General features: G+C 44.7%; 1 protein-coding gene across 2 annotated transcripts in view; it reads right to left on the bottom strand.

The window, feature by feature from the left end:
• The window catches only part of SH3RF3 (SH3 domain containing ring finger 3), a 238,815-nt gene that overhangs the window by 24,578 nt on the left and 192,313 nt on the right, over positions 1-21,924 (bottom strand). For both annotated transcript variants that reach the window (XM_066985177.1, XM_066985186.1), the window contains exons 5-8: positions 20,339-20,433; positions 16,456-16,626; positions 13,129-13,382; positions 8,876-9,180 (exon numbers count right to left, since the gene is read on the bottom strand). In XM_066985177.1, coding sequence (XP_066841278.1) covers positions 8,876-9,180; positions 13,129-13,382; positions 16,456-16,626; positions 20,339-20,433 — 825 coding nt within the window. The remainder of the gene's footprint in view (positions 1-8,875; positions 9,181-13,128; positions 13,383-16,455; positions 16,627-20,338; positions 20,434-21,924) is intronic.

The following is a 21,924-nucleotide window of genomic DNA, read 5'->3' as shown; positions in this document are numbered from 1 at the left end:
CTGAAGACACGAAGAGTAACATGATGTGGTACAGGAGGGAATTGAGATCTCTGAAGTCATCAAAACAGCCAGCTAGTTCCATTTTTAAATATGCCAGTTCTGAACTGTTCATGAATGGGGACTAAAAAACACAGAACAGCAAATTTACTTTACTGTAAATTAAGTTGGCCATGGCCTCACATTAAATTACTTCTCTCCCTGGGGCATCTGGTGATGAAGCCCAACGCCAGTCTGCTGCTAGACTGCTGAATACAGTCTGATGTGAACGAATATTTTACCTTCTATAGTCTTAGCTTAAAGAAACTTATCAGTCAATGTGAACCAAACAAAATATATGCAAAAAAGCAAAGCAATGTGTTGAGTTCTGCCTTTATAATTAATTGTTTTTATAAAAGGATGACGGATTGACACCCCAAATTAATTCATTCCAAACATCCCACAGTCATAGTGTCTGAAAAACAACTTCTGTATGGTGTATCTCCTGAATTCCTCGGGATGATCTTTTCTCCAGAGGGCATAATAAGAGCATTTTTCTTTAGACCAACAGGGACAACCACTGGCTCCATGTCCTGACTTGGTCTGAAGGGAATTACTTGATGCTTGAGACATTCAGACGGAAAAAAAAATAATACCACCACCAACAAAACTCCCCAGCAGATTGACTTTAAAGTGGCTTTACCATTTGGCACAATAAAAGCTGAGGGCTCGTGAATCTTTCTGCTGCTACTGCGAAATGAAAAATAAACAAAAATGTACAAAATAAGATAAATATCCCTCTGCTATAACTTGGTTATGCCCTCAAGTTACATGATGAAAACAGAAGCATGCTGCAGATATTTGTTGTCTGTCACGAAGTACTGTTTCTACAGTACTGATGTTTGACAGAAACTGCAATTTCATTTAGTTTATGTAATTCTTCAAACAGAGCTTATTGAAGTATTTCTGTGTTGACCCCAGATATTTTAACCCACCTATTACGAGTAACCACAGAGCAAGGCAAGGAAAAATACCAGTACCTCTGCGACTGAAAAAGAGAAATGTGGACACTGAGAAATTGATTACCATCGATTTTCACATCAAAGTTCAAACTTTGTCTCCATAAAACAACTGTATTAGCACTTGAGATATTTGTATCCCGGTGAATAATCTCTGTTGCCTCTTGGCTGTTTAAGATTTGCTGGCTTGTAAGCACATGGTTGGATAGCCACTGAGGAAAGCAAATGAGTCCTGGACACGTGGGAGGCCAAGATGCCACCGACTCTGATGCCCTGCAAACTGTTTGCAGAGTTGCACTGCTTTCAAGGCAGACGTTTTTTTTCTGTTAATTTTTTATTTATTTATTTATTTTTCTGCTGGAATGATTTCACCCTGCGTGTCCCTTCAGGGAATGATGGGGCAGTGACAGTCACGTTACTCTCACTCTTATTTTTCAACCTGCGCATGGGAACTGGGAGCTCACCATTACGAGGGACCAAGGCACGTTCCTCAGGAACGGGGCAGGGAGAAGGCATGACCTGCAGCGGGCTGCTTATCTGAAGCGTCGTGTGGCCTGGGGTAGGGATGAGGAAACAGGAGTTTATCAAAGGGCAAACAGGAGGCGAGGAAGCAGGACTTTCTAGCTGAGTGCAAGACGCAGTAGTGCCACAGCTTCTGAGTAAGAGGTGTCTTTTCAGTTGGGACAGGAAGGTTATTTCATTTCACACTACTGCCTCTACCCTCGCATCAGACGGCCCCTACAACGCCTTAACAGCCAGGATGTGTCAACATCCCCCATCGATACCACAAGAGTGCCCACATTTCACCTGACTAAGCCAAGGAGGCGCCTGCCACCCACTCCCACGCCTGGCCATCGGAGCCTGCACGTTTCCCTGCCACGGGGATGCCGGTGCCGCGATGCTCGCACGCAGACACGCGCACGCAGACGCCTCCAGCCTTCTGTCTCCGGTGCTCCCTTGCGTGCTCTTTCCATTGCCGGTGTTGCTTCTTTTCCCCAAACAGTGCTGAGTATTTAGCAAAAACCCACAGGTCCTACGCGTTATAAAATTAGGTCCCTGCAGGTGCCAGCAGAATGCTGCATCTTGGCACCCAAGCAGCTTCGCGTCCAGCAAGTAGATGAAGCGAATTTCCTCTTGAAGCTAAAGCACTCTCCATCCTGGCCTCCCCTGGATCTGCTTCCCCTGACGGCCACAGAACACAGCACAGAACCACTCGAAACGGCGCTAGAGAAATCCACCGCGGCCACTTCAGAAATCCTGTGACAGTGCTACGAGGCAGATAAGCAGAGGAAGGGGGAGAGGAGAGGGAAGAGGAAGAGCTCTCAGAGGCTGCTTGGCAGCAAAGTCAACGCTGGAAATATCTGTGGGGAGTTTGAAAGCATTTCCTAACATCAAAAATGCTAAGAAGAAAAAGAAATTTTGATCAATGGCTTATTGCCCTTGATCTAAGCAAAAGAATCCTAGCCAGTCAGAAATAACAGAAATCTGTTTTATAGTAAGGCTGAAGTTTTCTATGTTTTGACAGCTGGGGCTGATGCTTTTGGCTGGGTTATTTGCCAGCCCTGAAATATTCATCAGCGAGTTGCCAGGCTTTTGTCCTTTCAAATTGAACTCTAATGATGAAGGAGAAGGTGCTGGAGAGATTTGAAGCATGAGCTCTCTGCCCTAAAGCAGAACTTTGTGGCCCAAATTCACATGACCAGAAAAAGAGGTTTCCACTCCCTGGCCAAGTTTCTGGTGAATCACTTGCTGGTCACAGAGCCAAGATCTGTTCTTCTGGAGCATGGGAAGCAGTGGTGCGTTTGTGATGAATGCAGCCCCCCCCCCTTTGCTGAAAGGAAATGGATTAACAGTGTGTATTCTGTGCACAAGTCTTTAGAGAACTGAACTAAAATATTCCAGATTAAAGAATTCTTTCTGAAGAGCAAACGGGAACACGTGCAACAGAAAAATCGCACTCTGAAAATGATCGGTGAAATGTTGCTGGTGGTGGCTCTGGGATCAACTCAGACATCTTACAGATCACCCAAACAAATTAGCTCCACAGAACTTATTATCATTTTCACGAAAATTTTTACATTATTATTTTAAGGTTGCTTCTTCCTGATGCTTCCTACATTTCAGTATACTTATTCGAAGAATTTGAACCAGACTCCTCTGCTCTTGAGCGATTTGTTCACTTCTGTGTCTCACTCTGCTTTCACGTTGTCACTTGGCTGTTATCATTCTGTTTCATACCTGTACAACTCAGGGGGCTCTCCTAGGTGAACTGGCTACAAAGTGAAAAATATTAAATCATTTCATATCTACTAGGAAGACTGAATTCCTCTTCCAAAACTTCAGGGCCGGTCATACTGACTTTGTATCTGAAAAATCTACTTTCATCAACTCTATCCTAAGCTGCTTTTATTCATCCCAGGGTGACCACTATTTTTGTTATGTCATTTTATATCTACACAGTCCCTGCAAGTGCTCAGCACTTCACTTTTGAGACTGATCTTCCATTTTCTGGATAAGGAATTCAATTTCTTTAGTAGATATGAAGTGATAACAAACCCTTTCCACTCAGGGACAAGTTAATATGAGAAGTCGCAACACAGAGGCTCACAATAAATGAAAACTGAAGGTGAACTACCATGTAAAATCACATCCTTTAGGCAGTTTTAGTTTTTCCAGACGACAGCTTAAACACACGGCTTTGACATGAAATAAGGCCAAAGAGCATCTCAGAGTTTACAAAGCCAAATTTTTTCAAAGGGCCTTTGATCTAGTCCCCAGCTCTACGCAGAGCCAGAGCGGGCATTGCCTGGTGGGACGGGGCAGTGGGTTGCAACTTTGGTGCAGGCAGAGGATGGCACTGGCAGAAAGGAGGAGCGTTGGAGAGGGAATTCTCTCTGGTCACATCTACACTGCACGTAAAACAAGGCCAGGAATGAGGATCAAACCCCAGTCTGCAACCATTAATCACTGTGGGTTTGGCTCTCTCCCAGGGCAGCGTATGGGCCACACCACGTACCAGGACTGTTCTCGATAAGCAGCCTGGATGCAGTCACCCTGTTTTGGGTGGAGAAGAAAGCTTAGAAATGTGGATGCAAGTCATGCTGGGACACTTGCGCGGCCAGAAAACAGGCCTTGGCTTGTTCTACCTTGTAATTGAGTCCTTACACCAGGATCAAGCCAAACAGACTGTATCATTTGAGGAATGCAGCTATTTTGAGCACAGCTGATATTTGAGAAAGTGAGTGACACCAGTGAGAAAAAATAACAGACAGACGTTTACTGATTCAATCTTCACATGCAAAACTGTTGGTGCATATTCAAAGTCATTTTCTGAAGATGTGCCTCTTGCTATCTTAACATCAGCAAACAGAAACCCACTATACTTTCCCATTCTCTGTGACTTGCTAATCCAGCTCCTCTCTATATTCCAGGAATACAGTTACTAATTTTAAAACTGCAAATGGATTTTTTTTTCTCTCAACACAGTTATAAGAAACATTTAATTTTACATTGCCGATTTTCAAACATTTCTATACACTCTGGCTAGGTAAAACAGTAAGGAGTTGGTGTAACTCCACGATGAATTAATGGGTTGTTCACTAGAGCAAGCTCTTATTTTCCTCTTTAGCAGATACTGCGCTAGACATTTTGGAAGAGTTTAATCAAAATCCTCATCAAAAGCCAAATGAGTGGATTTTAAAGAAAGTTTAATTACAGTGGTCAAACCACCCAGCATGATTTGCTTGATTTGATTAACGTAATGAGGAGCACATTTAATGAGAAATGCATTAATTCATTCAAACAAGTGGTTTTATCTGAGGTATTAAGCATCAGCCCAGATTATGTACAGCAGAAACTATTATTGCAAAAATTGACCGAGGTCAAGGCAGTAGTCATGCCGTAATTACAAGCTCTCGGCTGTAATCATACCAGTTGAACTCGGACAGTGCTCGTCATGACTGAAAAAGCAGGGTTCCCAATTTGAAAAAGCCCCCAAAACGCAGGGTTACACTTCCGTTTCGCAGCTGAGATCTCCATCCCTTGCTTTTGAACGTTCAGAAGATTTGGGAACTGGGATTGTATTCTCCAAGTTTCAGATGGCTGCACATGTCGGTATCATTAGCAAATGATGAAACTAGACGAAAAGAAACTAGATGAAAAGGACCTCCGACACCCCTGCACACCCCTAAAGGAAATATGGTGTTCCCCATTCGCTGTCTGCTCTACCTCCTTCTTGCCCTTGTAATGTTCTGGGGACACTCCTGTACCTAACCTTGAAGAGTCAAGAGACTGCCTTTGAGGGGAATTATTTCCCTTCTGGGGAAGGAAAACTCCTTCTTGGAAAAGAATAAGAACTGGCTTCAAGCAGGAAACATTTAAGAAACAGAAGGAAAATTCTTCTTTATATCTTCATCCACCTTATTTAGCTAAACACCAGCCCCTATGCTCCAGCTTTCCTATTGCAGGTTCCCTCTCTTTGGCTTCACACAGCACCCTCACCCTTGCCCTCCCCACTGGTATCCCTTCTCCTTTGCCCCTGCTACACCTCCCTGCAGCTGCTAAAGCCCTTCTCTCTCCTGTGCTGCCCTGAGCATGTTCCCTCTTTGACTTCTGCCATGCTCCCGTGTCTGTATTCAGTGCCCAGCTAGTTATTCCTGCGGCGTCTGCTCTACCTCTGCGTGAGCTGCCTTTCCTGCTGCTCTGTGCCGAGTCCATGCAGCACTGCAACAGCTTTGATTTTCAAGCGCTCTACTTCTAAGCTTGCTCAGCTGCCTGAGCACTTTCCAAGCACAGTTGCACAGTGGACTTAAGCACTACCTATTGCTCTGTCTTACCTCAGCTGGCACCAGCAGTCAGCAAAGGATGGCAGCTTTGAAACTGTTCCCTAACTGGGCAGGAGGCTGGTCCTGGGATCCTTCTGGGATAAGTGCACACTGACAAGTGCAAATTGGCATGGAGCAAAAATTACTTACAAGAATTATTTACAAAAGTAAAAATCGGAATCAGACTCCATTGATTTTAGAGAAATCCTGAAACGTGCCTGTATCTGACTGCTGCACACCAAGAGAAACGTCTGAAATGTCATTGGCATATTAAATATTTGTGCAGGGAAAAGCGTTAGCAGTGACTGCCTCACCAGTGCACTCAACAAGGATGTTCCCAATGTAAAAACAATCCTGTCTTGGAAAAAGCTACCCAAGTAGCATATACAGACTCATCACGACAGCTGCCCCTTGATGCCACATTTGGTACCCTTGAGTGGAATCTAGGCAGGAACTCATAAAGCACAAATTGGTAGAGGATCATATCCTAAAATACATTTTCCCACTATCTCTCAGCCTGGCCTTCAAGGAACCAACCAACCTTTCTAAATTTACCGTCTGGAGAAAATTTCCAAGGACCAATATATCTGACTATGCCAAAGTGACAAATGCAAAAAAAAATAGCAGTTTGTCTCCATAGCCTTTCACAGGAAATATTCTCTACAACAGAACCATGAAACCCAGTGGATCCTCAGCATGGCCATCCCAGAATGTAAACCACTTCTTCCTATGTGCCATGTGAACTCCCTCTGTACCACAGTGAACTCACACTAACAATCAGCATGTGAAAGAAACACTGTTAACAAGAGAATGTTTCTCAAAACAGCTGTTCTGAGTCTGATTGCTCAGCCCTCATCCACAAAGGAATCCTACAAAAGAAACTGGAAAGACAAAGATGGGATTAAAATTCATAATATGACCAAAACCCATTGAATCCAACAACAATGTTAATTTTATGGCATGTTGCAATTTACCTCTGATACTGCTTGCTAATCTCATTTTCTCAGGAGATAATTATCTGTGCATTTCTTCCACCCTGTGTTCTGTAGAGCTGAAGACCTTATTACCACTCCTCTTACTAACATCCTCTCTATTCCTTTAATCTCAAAGTACATGACTGATAATAATAATGAAACTGAACTTAGACAAACTGCTTCCAATCTTTGCTCATCTGGCAGTTTGCTAGTTATGTCCATGCTTCTGCTTTTTGCCCCTCAAACCTGTCTGTATTTTTCTAACAATATTTAGCAATAACAGACATTGCTTCTCTCCACAGATATTCCTTCTGAGTGTTATGGCTGTTCCCTGTTCATCCAAAAACCTTCCCAACCAGCCTTCACTTTGGAAATACCAAGTTTGGTTCTAGATAGGGCTCCAGTTCTGACTCACATTTCCTTTATGATTAGTGACACAGATTTTTGTCTGGCACTATTCAACCTCTCAACAGCTTCAAAGAGATATTTGGGTTTGATTTGAATTATGCAGAGAGCAGGAGCAAAACTTAATTGGCCAAACATCAGTCACTATTTCTAAAAGGAAAGGAAGCATCATTCACTCAGATCTTCCTAAATTGAAAGTGAAATACGACATGGAGGAGATTCAGGAACATATTGCTCAACACAGCTGAGCATAGTTTTATACCACTCTGCAGTCAAAGATGACAATATTTAGCATCACTTCTGTCTGGTACTTCCCAGGTATTGTATTAATCTGTGGCAATGCTCATTGCATTAATGTAGTACAATACTTGTGTCTCCCCTTTATCCATGTAGCTCAAAAAATCATAAATTTACTTCCGTGCATCCAAATTCAGTAACTTAAAGCTGTAACAGTTTGGGAAGGGTTAACCAATATCTTAGGTAGGAATTTAACATAAGTTTGCCTAGGAAATTTTGCTGTGTAGTCCCACATGAATTAAAATATATGGACCTACAGAATAGCATGCTAGTTTTAGGAAGTATTAAATGTGCCACTACACAAAGCTCTGAGGTTATATGCAAATCTACCACCATGGCTGAACGCTATACACTTCCTTTGACTTGCAGAAGTAGCAGAAGCCCTCGATGAACATTTGGAAGTCATTCTTCATAAGCAAGAACCTAAATTTCACATCTGTGGCAACAGTTTACGCCTTTCCTCCTTCACTAAAGGACAACCAGAAAATTCAAGACAGGATTACATAAGGGCTTTAAAAACTCATATTCATCATCTTGTGAAACTAGAGGCTGCCTGTGACCCTGATCATTTGTGAGATCTGTAACCTCAGTGTTACCACGTCCAGAGTAAATGTTTACCCTACATGTGCCTGTCACCATGGAAAAGCCTGGTGAACACACGGGAAGGAATATTTGCAGATCCAAAGGAAAAGCAAGCCCCCACATCTCTTCTTCATACTCATATACAAACCAGGAGTTTGCTTCCAGCAAGCCATTTAATCAGTGGGCTCTGCTAGGCAGCACGGAGATAACCCTCAGCGCTGATAAATGGAAGCTGTTAACCCAATGTAAACATTTGGTAAAAGCAAAACCTAAAAGGCGGAGCGTGGAGAGCAGCTCTCCACGCTGACTTTCCTCAGCCAGGTGCACGAGGGATGGAAATGTGGCTGCCAGGGCTGGCTCCTGAAGGGCTGACCCTGCCTTGAGCTGCTTTTGAGGCCCTTTTCCCTGCTCCACTGTCCCATGGCAACGTATTTTGCAAGAAACCCAGATATTTGCGGAGTGGTAAAACTGCTCTGACCGCTCATGCATTGCAACGTTAGTGTGTCTGTGTCACCCGCCCTGCCATAACTTTTGCCACGTTATTTGGCAGACTGCTTTTGACTTGGCCATCTGGCTTTGAGGTCCAAGACCCTACTGTAATGTCTTTCTGCAAATCTGTGAGATCTGGACCCCAGTCATTGGAAGAAACAGCGAAATTCAAGAGGAGAGCAGCTCCCCATGCTTTGCATCCCAGTGGGCAACACGAGAACAGAGTGGTGGGGAAAGGACGAAGCGTGCAAAAAACCTGTAGCATGGCAGGTAATGAAAACCCTCTTTTGCCCTCCATGGCGGCCCTTACCTTCTCGTTCTTCCTCTCTTCAGCCTTGCCGGCAGGGCTGGGGCTGGCAGGGCCACCCAAGGGCCCGCCACCCACCTCGCCATTGAGGTGGGCTGCGCTGACGTTGGGCGGCGTGATGGCGGCGGCGGCGGAGGTGAGGGGGATGAGGGGCCGGGCCCCCGGGGCGGGCGGCTGGTGGCCGTGCTGCGGGGAGACGGTGGGGTGAGGCCGGATGGTGGCGGCCGGCAGGCGGGAGGGCGAGCTGGGTGTCCGTAGTGGCGAGACCGTGGCGGTGGGACGCTCCGGGGCTGGTGCCGGGGGGTGAGCTGCGGAGGAAAGGCAAAGTGAGACCTGGTTCCCCGCCATGCTGCCAGACCCAGCCCTTCGCTTGCAGTCACTGCCATGAGGCTGCCGGAGAGCTGCAGTGCTTACCTTTCACTGAGGATATCTCAGCCCGAAAGTGCCTTGGGCGAAATCCTAGAAATCCCCCTCCTGGCTGTGACAGGCCTGTCTGCGGACACCAAAATGGCTGTTCCTCCCTGATGGTGCCATAGGGGTACAGTCTTGATACCTACCTCGACGCTCAGAAATAAATAAAAACCCTACCCCATTTTTTAAATACCTAATCTTATTCCAGCTGGGCTGTTTTCCAAACCGCCAAGACCCCCTTCTAATGTTGTTGTTAATTCCCTGAAATTTTCTGGGGCAATGTAGCATGGGACCTAAAGGGTTAGCCCAGATGACCTCGCAGAAGGCAATTACAAAGGGAGGTCTCTTGTTTCAGCCTTAACAAAATGATCAACAGCACATCACTGTGCTGTGCAAGATAAATTAAGCTGGAACCCACTGGAGAATTTCTGAGATCAGCCTCATCTCTGCTAGCGAGGTCCCTGGGGGACTGTGAAGTGCCTTTTAGCCTTGCTTGCCCTGATGAGCACGCCCTGCTTATAACCACTAGGAACCAGGAACTGGTGCTCAGCTTTTTAATGGTGGCCACGACTCACTGCCGAGGTCACCTCCCCAGGGATCTGGGGGCCTGTTGCATGCTTCATGTTTCAAAAAGTGTGACAAAGCTCTAGGTCCATTCCCACAATGACGTTTCTTTCGACTTCCAGGTTGGTCGATTGCTTAGGTTGCTACATACAACTCCATTTCATGTACAGAGCAGAAACTGAGTCCACACTCATTCCCTGACTTAAATGATTAAATAGTACGACTGGCTGGAAAATACCAATTTCACAAATAATTTCAAAGTTTCATAATCAGGTTCAGCTCAGCACCAGTGCAACATTTGAACTTTAGAACATTTTTCTGAGCACAAGCTATTCACCCACTCTTCAATGGCCTCCTCTGCTGGTCGGGGCATCTACCTGGAACGTGAAAGCACAGCATCCAGTCTTAGTGCACTGCCTGTTCTACGCAGAGAACAGATCTAGGCAGCTGACTATCCTCTTTCTTTCTCCCTCTCCTTCTCATTGCAGCCTGAGCCAGGACAGCTTTGTGGATGAAGTCTGGTTGAACTACATCCATTCCTGACAAAAAGCTTTAATTCCGACAAGTCAGCTTTTCTTTGACCAAGAAGCATTTTTCTGGAAAATTTCTGACCCACTCTGATCTGTGGTTTTCTTCAAATTCATCTGAAGGATACATTTTTACACAGGACCAAAAGCAATTGCTGGAGTTCACTCAATATATAACTAAACAATAATGCCAGAACAACTCAAACCACTTTTTTTTTTTCTTCGTTTGTTTCTATGGTTAGTAATGGCACCCATTACCAGGGATTAAAATGACAAGGCATGCCATTTGTCACACTTACTACACCAGCTGTGCACTCCTACAGTCAGGAGGGAATTTAATCCCCCAGCCTTATGCCATATGATACTGAACTTGATGGGCAAGAGATCATCAGATTAGCACCTCCAAAGTTTACATGATTCTCTCTCACAGTAACTCTCTTACTACACAACATCTCTTTTTGTTTTTACTTTTTCTCATAGAAAAGAAACCAAACTATCATTAATTGGTCTTGCAGTGATTTTACCGGGTAGCATGAAAGAAAGGCCTAAAAGTTGTTATTATAGACCCCTTTAAGACTACTCTTACTATTAGTTACCTTTTCTCCTCTTCCCTGGATTACCAAGAACATATATTGGGAAGTGTAATTCATTTCCAGAGAGCTAGAGAGGGCACCACTGCTTATCTTGAAGCAATTCTCTACTAATTTTTCTGTTTGGAGCCTGTGTAATGCACAACCTCTGCTGCCAGAAATCTAATTTTTCTGGGATAGTTAAGCTTGCAGGGTCAAGATTTTGTACCTCTGGTTGGAGGGAGGAATGTCTTTCCTAATTCTGGAGGAACAGCACTGTAATGGAATTTCACTACATGTACCTGGATGCTGAAGACTGATTTGATAATTATATTGTGTATATTACATTCATATAGTCCTCCATGTTTCCAGACACAAAGGAAACAAAAAGCAGGGAAAACAGCAAAATAAATGTCCTGAGAAAAATCAACTGTGAGCAGGACTCTCACATTTTATTCTGTAATTTCATCTGCTTACTGTTATAATGTATGCCTTTGCTCTGGGATCTCTGGATCTGGACTGTGCTGCATCAAACATGCTATTAATTAGCAATGTTCACTGAAGGCTATTTTTGTTCTACACCACTCATATTTCATTTTGGGTGTATTCCTACATTAGTGGCCTTGTGCAAAATTGATTTGTTACTCATGCATATTGCAAGCCAACAGAAAACGTGATTTGAATACCGTGCCAGCTTCCTTCACTCGGAAGGCTTTTCAGAAAGTGAATGTGCATTGCCCTGTCCTGCAGGACTGTGGAGCCCTTCTGGAAGGGCTGGAGAAGTCCCACATAGGAGGCTTCAGAGCTGCCACGTGGCCTGTGGATTACGCTGCCTGCTGGCTCCTTGGCATTCTGAGACGTCAGAGTGACCTGGAAGAGCAGCCTTAAATCTGGGAAGCTGCTGGAGGTATGGCACAGCAGCACCGTGGATGGAAGGCGTGGGGTGAAACAATCCACCTTGGTTTCGGGGCAGCCCATCTGCCTGCTGGCACGGCCACAGGACACACCAGGAGCTCCTAAATACTGGGCTGACGGAGGTTTGCATGCTGACACAGCACAGAGGCACATCCTACACCACTTTCCAGCAAGCACTCTCCATTAGCACCCTGCACATCTAGCCCAAGGGGGGACATTTCTGCCTTTGCACCGCAGGAGCAGCAGGGCTTTTGACTGTGTGGCTTTAGGGGAAAACAGGAGCCCTCTAAAGCAGACAAAAAGAGGATAAACAGATTATTCCCCAGCGTGGCATGGACGGCATGTAAAGTCCTGCCAGTGTTTGCTGAGCAGAGGAGTTTGCCCTGTTTGAGACTCAGATTCACATGTGTTTGATTACATTTTTTGCCTTTGGCCTGGACTGTGTAGGAGGTGAGATTAGACGGTCATAATGGTCCCTTCTGGCTTCAAAAGGTACGAATCCGTGACTTACAACACTGTATATTTCTCATCTGGGCCTGCTCTGTTTTGTGTCTGAGACCTCAGTTTTCAGCAGTCACAGTCCTTACTGATCTGCCTTTGTAAACACCGTGGCTCAAGTCCCTATAAAATATCAGAAACAAAATGTTTTAAATTTTACTATGAAGTTCCACCGCAGGATTTGCTTTTACTTTATTCAACATCAGAGCTGTTTAACATCAGGGAAAGGGGGAATAAATTGTGCTCCAGAAAATTGTGCCGTACATCAAAAAGGAAACCCAGAAAGAACAGAGCCCCCCTGGTGTGAGAAGCTCTTATTCCCGTTTCAAAAAAGGTGGCAGTATTTTTCAGATCTCTTGCTTTATCACTAACACCGGGTCCCGTTCTGCCTAATAAATACCTTTCATCCCTGAAGCCCAATGAAATGCTTCTTAATTTTAAGTCGCACATTACTTGCTCTGTGATAAGGGCAGTATTTTTTTCCTTCAGCATGCCAACCGGCCTCAGAACTGTTAATCTCCTTAGTATGCAGGGTGCTTGCTTTCGCTCAGATAAATTGTATAAATATTTGTAAACACTATAATCTATTCCAGCTGTAGCAACAGAACAATCTGAGAAATACAACGTGGTTCCCAGAGATCAATAGAAGCCCATAAATATTACGAGCAAATAAAACGTACCCTATTCCACATTGACCGAGCTGTGACTGAACCGAGAGCCCGGCAAAGGCAAGCTACGGGGCCGGGCGGCTCGGGGAGGCTGCCATACGTACCCATCTGCATGGCGTTGCGGGCCTGGCCGGCCGGCTGCTGAGCCGAGTACCTCAAGCAGTTGTTCAGCTGCGGAGAGGCCGCCTGGAGCTGGGGATGCGTCTGAGGAGCCGTGATGGGAACGACCGGCCTGACAGCCGTGGCGGCGGCGGCAGTGTGAGCGGCCCCACCGGGGTGCATGGCTCCGGGAGCTCCTTTGGCTGCCTGAGCTCCCCCGGCTCCGCCAGCCCTGGACTGCCCAGCTCCCACCGGCACCCTGTGTGGAGATGGAGTGGCATCAGCACACTGTGGAGACCCCAACACCCAGCCACCAGGGTGATGCGCGCCCCCAGTTACTCAACACGACACCCCTCGGGTATTAAACAGAGCTACACGCAGTATTTGTACCCTTACAGGACACAGTAAGCATGCTGGTGGACATTTTCACCCCTTCATCCTATGGGAAGAAGTGCAGGCTGAAAACAGAAAATTTTTCCCATATATATATATATATATATATATATTTCCTTAAGCTCCTCTTCCATCTGAATAGTTTCTAGTGAAACCACTGATCTAAATTCAGAAGAAATGGGCATCGCCCAAATGTCATGTTGTGTGCCAGAGGCTATTTTACAGGCGGTAATGGACTAACAATTAAAACAGACATGGGGATCTTTTCTTAGGACCGAATCTGCATACCGCCCCACAGGGGGAAAAAAGATGGATGGCAGCAAATTTGTGTGTGGCTTTTGAAGGGGACCGAAAAGCAGAAGACTTGGCAGGGGTTGGCTTGACTGAGCTCTTACCCTACCTGTGCAACCATCCCTAGCGTAGCCTTGCTGGGGAAATACAGAAGGGAAGGGAATGCAGCTGACCTTGCTGAAAAGGAAATCCAAACAATAATCGACCCCTCTTCTGCTGCTCACTTTAACTGCATGTGTAGTTCTTGTCTCATCTGAGTGACTGGGGAGAGACCTCAGCGGGGAGGAATGAGGCCATGCAATGAGTTCAGCCTAAAGCATGTCTCATTCCTCTTACCACTGAGCTGGAGACTCTCTGACCAGGGCAGGAGGACAGCAATGGACAAAACTGCCTGCTGCTCAGCAGCTCTTGCTGAGTTTCTTACTCAGGTTTCTGAGTAATCTCCCAGTAGGAGATGCTATGAAACAGAGGGATCATTTTGTGCTGTCCTCCTCTCCTTGGCTGCTCCGTGTGCCAAGGTCCTCTTTGAGGAGAGGGCAGCAAAGGGGACAAGATGCAGAACAAAATCTGTAGGAAATGGAAATGAGGCAGTGTAGGCGGTGAGCAAGGGAAGAGGGGATAACAGAAAAGGGGCAAGACCAACATATGAGAGTGGGATTGGGAGAACTACTGTGGCCCCAAACTGCTGTGTGAGAACAGAGAGAGGAGAAGAGCAGAAAGAGGGAGTATGCTGAACAATCTGGTGCAATTCAGAGAGCAAGAAAGACTGGGGGAGCAATTCCAAGAAAAGAATGGAAAGGGGAAGAAACAAATGAGTGAAATTCTGACAGAAAGAGGCCAAAAGACAGGCTGGAAGATATGCACAGAAAAGTGAAAGAAATAACAAGTGCAGAAGATAGCAGTCCCCTCTGCCCCCTCTCCCCAAAAAGAAAATTATAGGAGGAAAACCAACACTGTAGTGTCATCAAATCCAGACAGAGTTTGCCTAGATTATTATTTTTTAACGGTCTGATTATTTTTTTTTCTTCAAACTTTTTTCATCAGCCTTCAAGTGGAGAAAGGCTAGGAGTCCCACCAGATGGAAATCTCAACTGTCTGTCATCTGCCATGAAGAGCTGGCAGGGTGGGAGCAAGGTTCGGCTGGGGCTGTCTTGGCCATCTGTGCTAGACTGGGTTTGCCAGAAAAGCACGCCTAGCAGTCCGCTGAGGGCTGCCTTCAGGCAAGCATGCACACCGACAGGTACAGAAACTGTATCTGTGTCTCCGGTAGAGCTGGATAGATGTTGGACGTGGCTTCTTTGCTGCCCTGTGCCTGTCTGTCCATCTAGATGGTCTTGCCCTTCTCCCACCGTGTTTTCATTATGCAGCTTATACATCTAGTTCACTGGTCAACTTCTGTATCTTGGGTTCTGTAGGGAGTGCCAAAAAAACATGTATGAATCTAATCCTCTGCTTTGCTGTCAAAATGAAGGGGAACAAAGTAAGTTGAAAGTGCAGCAAATAGGAGATTTTGTTGCTATCAGATTTTTCTTGCTGTTCTCACTGAGGGTGATTTAAGCAGGAACTTAATTAGCTCACAGGATCATAAATATAACCATAAAGCTGCTTTTGGGTTTTGTGGAAAGGACTTTTGCCCTTTAGCACGTCTCTGTGTCTTGTTCTAGCTGTGACATGCTGCATTTAATAAAGTCTTGCTGATTCAGATCAACAACACTTCAGCACGAACCTCTTCACTAATTAAGAGCTGAAGAGGCACAGAGTGAAGGCAGCCAAGGGGCTCTATAAAATCAGGTAAATACATTTAGGTTGATGAACAGTGAAGACCCCATGAAGTAATGCCTTTTTTTTTTTTTTTTTTTTTTTTTTTTTTAGGACTGTCAGCAGGCTTAGTCATCATCTTCTCATCTGCTCTTAATTTTAGATCTTGCCCAGTCCACATCTTACAAACTTCTTATAAACTGAAGATGGAACAAACCTGATTTTTCAAGATCAACACTCTGAGTGGTGGGGTGCCTTTCTCTGGAAAGGAGCAAGAGATGGTGGGGACTGTGCATGTGGGAGGAGGCACTGACAGCTGGTGAGAAGGGGTGAGCTCCGTTTGCAAACCCAGAGTGGCTCTAAAGGAGAGATGGGCATACACATGGCAACGTTTGCCTGCAAGGAGCAGTGGGGTAAAATAGCTGGGGACACACTCATGAACTTTCTCCTCAGCTTGCAGATTATTTCAGAATGGTCTACTTGGATTTCAGAAAAACAAAATTTAGACGAGGAGCTACTGCAAAGCAATCCACAAGCATTGCTTGCTTTGTTTAATACTGGTATATGACCAGTGGTTTCATAACAACACAAAATCATTAGCAAACAGATCCTGTGCGATAATGAAAGCTGGCCACATCAGACTTTGTAAAGCTGGGGGATGTGAATGCCATCTTCTAACAAAACTGGCCAAGTCTGAGAGTGTGGATGACTCTGATGCTGCAACCCACAAATCGCATTTCCCAAGTCTGCAATGAACAACGCTGCCACTGGAAAACTTCCGTAGGGGAAATGTGATTTAAAAGCGTAGCCACTTTGTTTTCAGCATCCTCCAGCCACAGGATGCCTCCCACCCCATCTCAGGCACCTCCACCCTGGCCGGCAGTCCTCACCTGGAAACAGGTGTCACGTAGTTCCCTGGGAAGACCCCGGACATGCCGCTCCTCAGGGACGTGCCCTTGAACCAGCCGTCCTGGCACTTCTCAATGACCCGGTACATCTCGCCTTTGCGGAGCTCCAGCTCGTCGTTCTTCTGAGGCTTGTAGGCGTACAGGGCCAGGTAGCTGCGGGGAGAGGTCGCACACGAAGAAAGCACACAGCTGACGTCAGCCACCGCCTGTCCCACCTCGACTCCAGCCCCACGGAGCAGAAAGTGAGCAGAAACACTGCTCAGAAAGAGCGGTGGAAAAGGGACATCATTACAGCACGAGGAACAAGGAATGGCAGAGACAGATCAACTGGGTGCCGAGACAATGTGGGAATAGCTAATGAGATTAAAGGGAAGGGGTAATTTAGAGATTAGCGAGACACACTTCTCACCCAGGGTGCAACTGAAGCCAAACGCTGCCACAAAGCATCACTTGAGAACTTAGCAGCAATTTCAGAAGGAGAAGGCAGTTGCAGTCAGAGTAACCAGGACCCCAACAGGAAGGTTTGTCAGAGCCTAACATCTGGACAAAGCATACGTTCACATCCTTCATGGCATGAGCCACCTCCACTGTGGATTTTCAGAAGAAACTTTTCTAATGGTTAGGCTATTTACAAACGTTTTAGGCAGCTTTTCTTGCAACTTCCTCTATGCTATTTGTGCTGGCTAGTTTTAGAAGCAACACACTGAACTGTTCTAATCCCTTATGGTAACACTTGTATTATGTGGGCAAAACAACAAGTGACGGAGGATGAATTTTACAGCAGGATTTTTGCTTACATAAGCTAAGTGGTAGGATTTGGCTTTGGGTGTTTTATATGCAAGCACACTCATAAATATGTAATGCAGTTCCCAAAACGTAGAACTTTTTATTTATTTAATTATAGCTTTTATTCATTCCCTTTGTTTAGAATCTTTCTTTTTATCTTTCTTTTGTTCTTCTGCTGCTACTTCAGGGATGTGTCTGTTGTTGTGAAAATGACTACAACTTAAAGTCCCTAAAGGTATTCTTTCTGTTTAGAGAGAGCCCTGTTGGAAATTAAGAATGATTGCTTACACTTTGTGGAATAATGGAAAGTCTGGATAGGATAGCAAGAATCGCATGCGGAACAACATTTCTTTTGTAAATACCATTCTTTTTTTGGTACTGTCACCTTTCCACAAATGCAAAAGGGATTTCTGGTAATTCTTGATCAGGGTTGTGCCTTGAGTTCTTGTTTGTTTGTTGCTTTTTTTTTTTTTTTGGCTCTGCATCTGACAGGCAGTGCAGAGAGTTTAGGACAAATGGGGAAACAGTTGTGGAAGGTGCCTTTACACTACAAAGTGCATCAGAATGCATTTAGGCTCAGGGGTGGTTGAGTGGAGTCTTGCTGCCCACCTTATAGTTGCAACTTCATAGTTACAAAACCGAGAAATAATGAAAACTATAACCATTGTGATTTTAGACTTGCAGCCAATAAAAATGATACATGGCTTTTTACTTCTACCTCCTAGGAAATATGATTGAGGAATAAATCCTGTTAGTTTTCCTAATTCTACTTCTTTATGGTGCCAGTAGATGTCCTTATTTTTATTCTGAAGGCAGTAAATAAACAGCAGTAATGAGCAGAATATGAAATATTTGGTAACAGCTCCTCGGGGCATCCTTAGGCTGATGTGCCTGACCATATTTACCATGTGCATGGGGTACAAAGACCCGATCAGAAATTGTATTTCATCAGTCAACAGATGGGAGAAACCATCCCACACATCTTTTCTTTAGCCTATATTATCTATATCATCAGGTGGTCCTGAGCAGGTCTGTTGTTCACCTGATGGAAAACACGAGGCTACATACGAACTGCAGAACATTAAAATGCATCTCCCTGACATGAAATAAGGTTACATGCTTCAGTGCTAATCCTTCAGCACAGTGCTCTGCTAGGACATAACAGAAAGTGCTAGGAACTGGGAGCAAAAAAGAGTGGTTTTGGCTATGCGTTTTTAAATTGATGCTTAAATATGGCTCATATTCAGGAGCTATGGGTAAAGCAGGAGTCAAGGAGATAGCATTATAGACTGTTATACTCACTTGGGCCTTTTCCCAAGGGGCTATATGTAATAATGCAATTTACAGGTTGAGATGCTGGAAGAAGGTGTAAGGAAAATTACCCTAAGACAGGTGGATCGTAGGCTGCTTTGCCTGGCAGCTGTCTCCAGCTCTCCTATGGGTTTCTTTCTGCTCCTCCATGCAAATTCCCCCAACTCAGCCTCCAGTCTGAATAACCAATAAGCACATACTCAGGACAGAGTACCAAAATCCTTGCTGAGACTGAAGGAAGATGTACAACAGCCCAGCCTGGACTCCATGCCAGAGCCAGCCCGTCTCCATATGGCTAAACTGACGAAAGCTGTGTGTGATAACCCACAGCGGCACCCTGGGACAACAACGGAGGTGATCAGTGCTTTTTCAATGGACCGTGTGAAAAATGTCACCAGCCAACTCTCCACAGCCAAGATGAAAGTGATGGAACAACAATCTGAAATCCTGGAAGATGAAATTATTCTGGGCGATGTGAAACAGTGAGGCTAACAGGGAGCATGAGCTAGAGGAAGCCAAATCTGCATAAAGTTCCCTAAAAAACGCCTATGCAAGAAAGTATCTCCCACTCTTGGCTTTGGGGAGCTGCCCGTGACTCCAGTTATAATGCAAAACCCCCATAGCTCTGTCTAGGACTGTGCTTCTCTGGGTCTGGTACAGCCTTCAGAGAACGCTTCCTCTTTGGCTGGAGTTTGGCTTGCAAATGCAAAATGTCAGACTGGATTACAAGGATGCTTCTCAGGGGAGAGGACAGGAGAGGCGTGGGAGGGAGCAGGGAGGCTTGCTGAGGCACAGAGGCAGGGGTATTGCCAGCCAGCTGGCAATTGGCCTGATTCAGCATCTAAATACCAGAAATACTGCTGATTATAGCACCGTTTGAAATGATTTTTTGCCCCACTCCATGTCACACAGGCCCCACAGGGTGGCTACAGGGTGATGATGTGAGCTCTCCATGGGGCAGCCGGCGATGTCGGGTGCTCTCAGGTGTGCAGACCTCACTTTGGTACCGCAAAAATTTTTTACCTTGGCTCTGTTCCAACTCCCCTATTCTCCTTAAAGCAGTTTTCCTGTTACTTTAGGATTTTGTTTCTGAATTCAGGTATCATTTTACCCATATCATAACACTGGTACTCACGCGTATGTGTGTTTATATAGTTCTGCTGCTTATATAAAGCATATGTGATCAAAGGAAAGGGTTGAGTAGCTTTACTAGACAGGTACCAAATAAGCCAACTGGACTCAGAGAGATTTATTATAATGAAGTCTATCATTTTTGTTCTGTACCTAGTCAACCTTCTGTTCTTCCACATACAGTTTAACAAGCTCCTATCCCCACGATACTCTTGCACTTTAAATGTTCACTTGATGCCTGTGTTTATGGTACTGAAAAAAAAAATGTAATTGGGTCATTTTTTCTAGTTAATGATGAACGTATCAGGTGTTTGATTGCTCGGGACTACACCTTTATAAGAGCTTTAGCTGAAGGAAGAAGATTTTCCCTAGCTGGGAGGCATTCTGTTTGCTTCACAGTGATTCATGCAGCTGTAATAAATATACCAGGAATCTAAAAGGGCTCGTAGAGAAAGGGGAGTCTTGCTTTTCAAAATTGTTTTTTCAAACTCAATGGAGTAATGTAAGAAATTGTGGTGTCTCTCGTCTCAGAGTGCTCCTGAGCTGAGATTCAGGCTTCCAGATTTCACACACATGCACACGCGCACACGATTGGAAGCAAAGAGTAAGCAGTGAGTGAAATGAGCTGTCTGCTTACATATTGAGGGGGAGCTGGACCTTCGGTGGTATTCCCTGATCTCCAATTATTGCACTTGTCCTGGGACCAGCCACTGTTCCAATCGAAGAGGAATCCTGAAAATTTCAAGAAAGAACATACAAGGATTAAGGTGAAGCCCACTGTTTCCTGAAGTGGTATAGGGTGAAGGCACAGAGGAAAAAAAAACCCACCTCCTTTATCAGTTCCCAGACTTTCTACCTTCATAATATTGCATTAAAAAAGATATCTTTTAGCCTCGGACATTCCAGAAATACATTTCTGACACAAGGGATATTAGCTTATTAACTGCATTTCCATGTACCTGTCAGAGAAATTCAGTTATCCCTTGCATGCAAATCCTAAAAGTTCTAGAAAGCAAAACTACTTGAACTGCTTTGTAAAACCAGCTCAACATGTACATCTCTGCAGTAGTACCTTCTTTGATAAAGGTAACCTTTTCCCTCAGTAGCTTGTTTTTTCAATTTTTTCTCCTTTCATTTATGACTTGTGGATCTATGGAGAAGAAGATACTATTCAACTTCCAAAATGCAGACCCATCTCTGTGTATGGTTTTTGACCTTAGAAATACTCTCCTTGAGAAAAAGAGACAAACTCTCCTTAAGAAAAAGAGACAGGTGACAGCACAAGTCAAAAGTAGTATCAGGAGTATCTCTGAATGGAGAAACTAGGAGTCTGCTACTCTTTTACCACATCAAATACATCACCTCTCTTATATAGGGAACCAGGCGGATATGTTTTCCAGCTAGTAATGTTGAAAGACAAATCTAAATGTAATCATTCCTTTTTCAAAGTTAATGCTGAGCCAAAGCATGCAGGGCAAACTCTTTTGAGTTGTCTCATCAAAGTTCCCACTCGTCTACGTAAAAGATGAATTTTGTCTGGAAACCTCCTCTGAAGTAACGGCAAGAGCAGTAGCAACAGGTCTTTGCTGCAAATACAGGACAGAGTTGGGCTGATGGGACTTGCAATGGTTTACTTGAGCAACAGGTTTTTATAGGAAGTCCAGCCAAATGCTGGATGGACGTCCATACGTAGAATGGATCCACAAAGAAGTATCTGAAGTTTATGCAGCAACTGCAGGTTCAGACAGAGCCTCTTCCATACAGCAAATATTCTGAGCAGTTCACAGACCTCCAGTGCAGCTTTTCTGTTTCCAAACGCTATCTAACAAACAGTAAATATTGATCTACTTTGGGAACAGAAACATAGGGACATTTTTTGCACTTACAAATGACACCGAATTAAGCCAAGACACACATTGCTACTTAATTAATGGATTTCAAGGTCACCTCACTCCAGAGAAGCCCACATAATTATTACAGTGTCATGTCTCGATATTGCACTGTTAATTTATATTGCTCTGCTGAATATTAACACAGTATCATTAAGGAATCAGGCAGCAAACTATGAAGACTGCTCTGTGATTCCACAGCTTTTGGTAACAAGCAGCAAGCTGTCTCCTCTCTCAGCAATATCTATGATCCATCATGAAGTTGTAGTGACAAGTACATCTCCTTTTTCTCATTATTTCCCCTCACTTTCTGGCTGCTTGCTCGAACAAGGAA

This window comes from Anser cygnoides, chromosome 1 (genome assembly GCF_040182565.1).
Source record: "Anser cygnoides isolate HZ-2024a breed goose chromosome 1, Taihu_goose_T2T_genome, whole genome shotgun sequence".
Lineage (NCBI taxonomy): Eukaryota > Metazoa > Chordata > Aves > Anseriformes > Anatidae > Anser > Anser cygnoides.
This window is presented reverse-complemented; position numbering and strand designations above follow the sequence as displayed.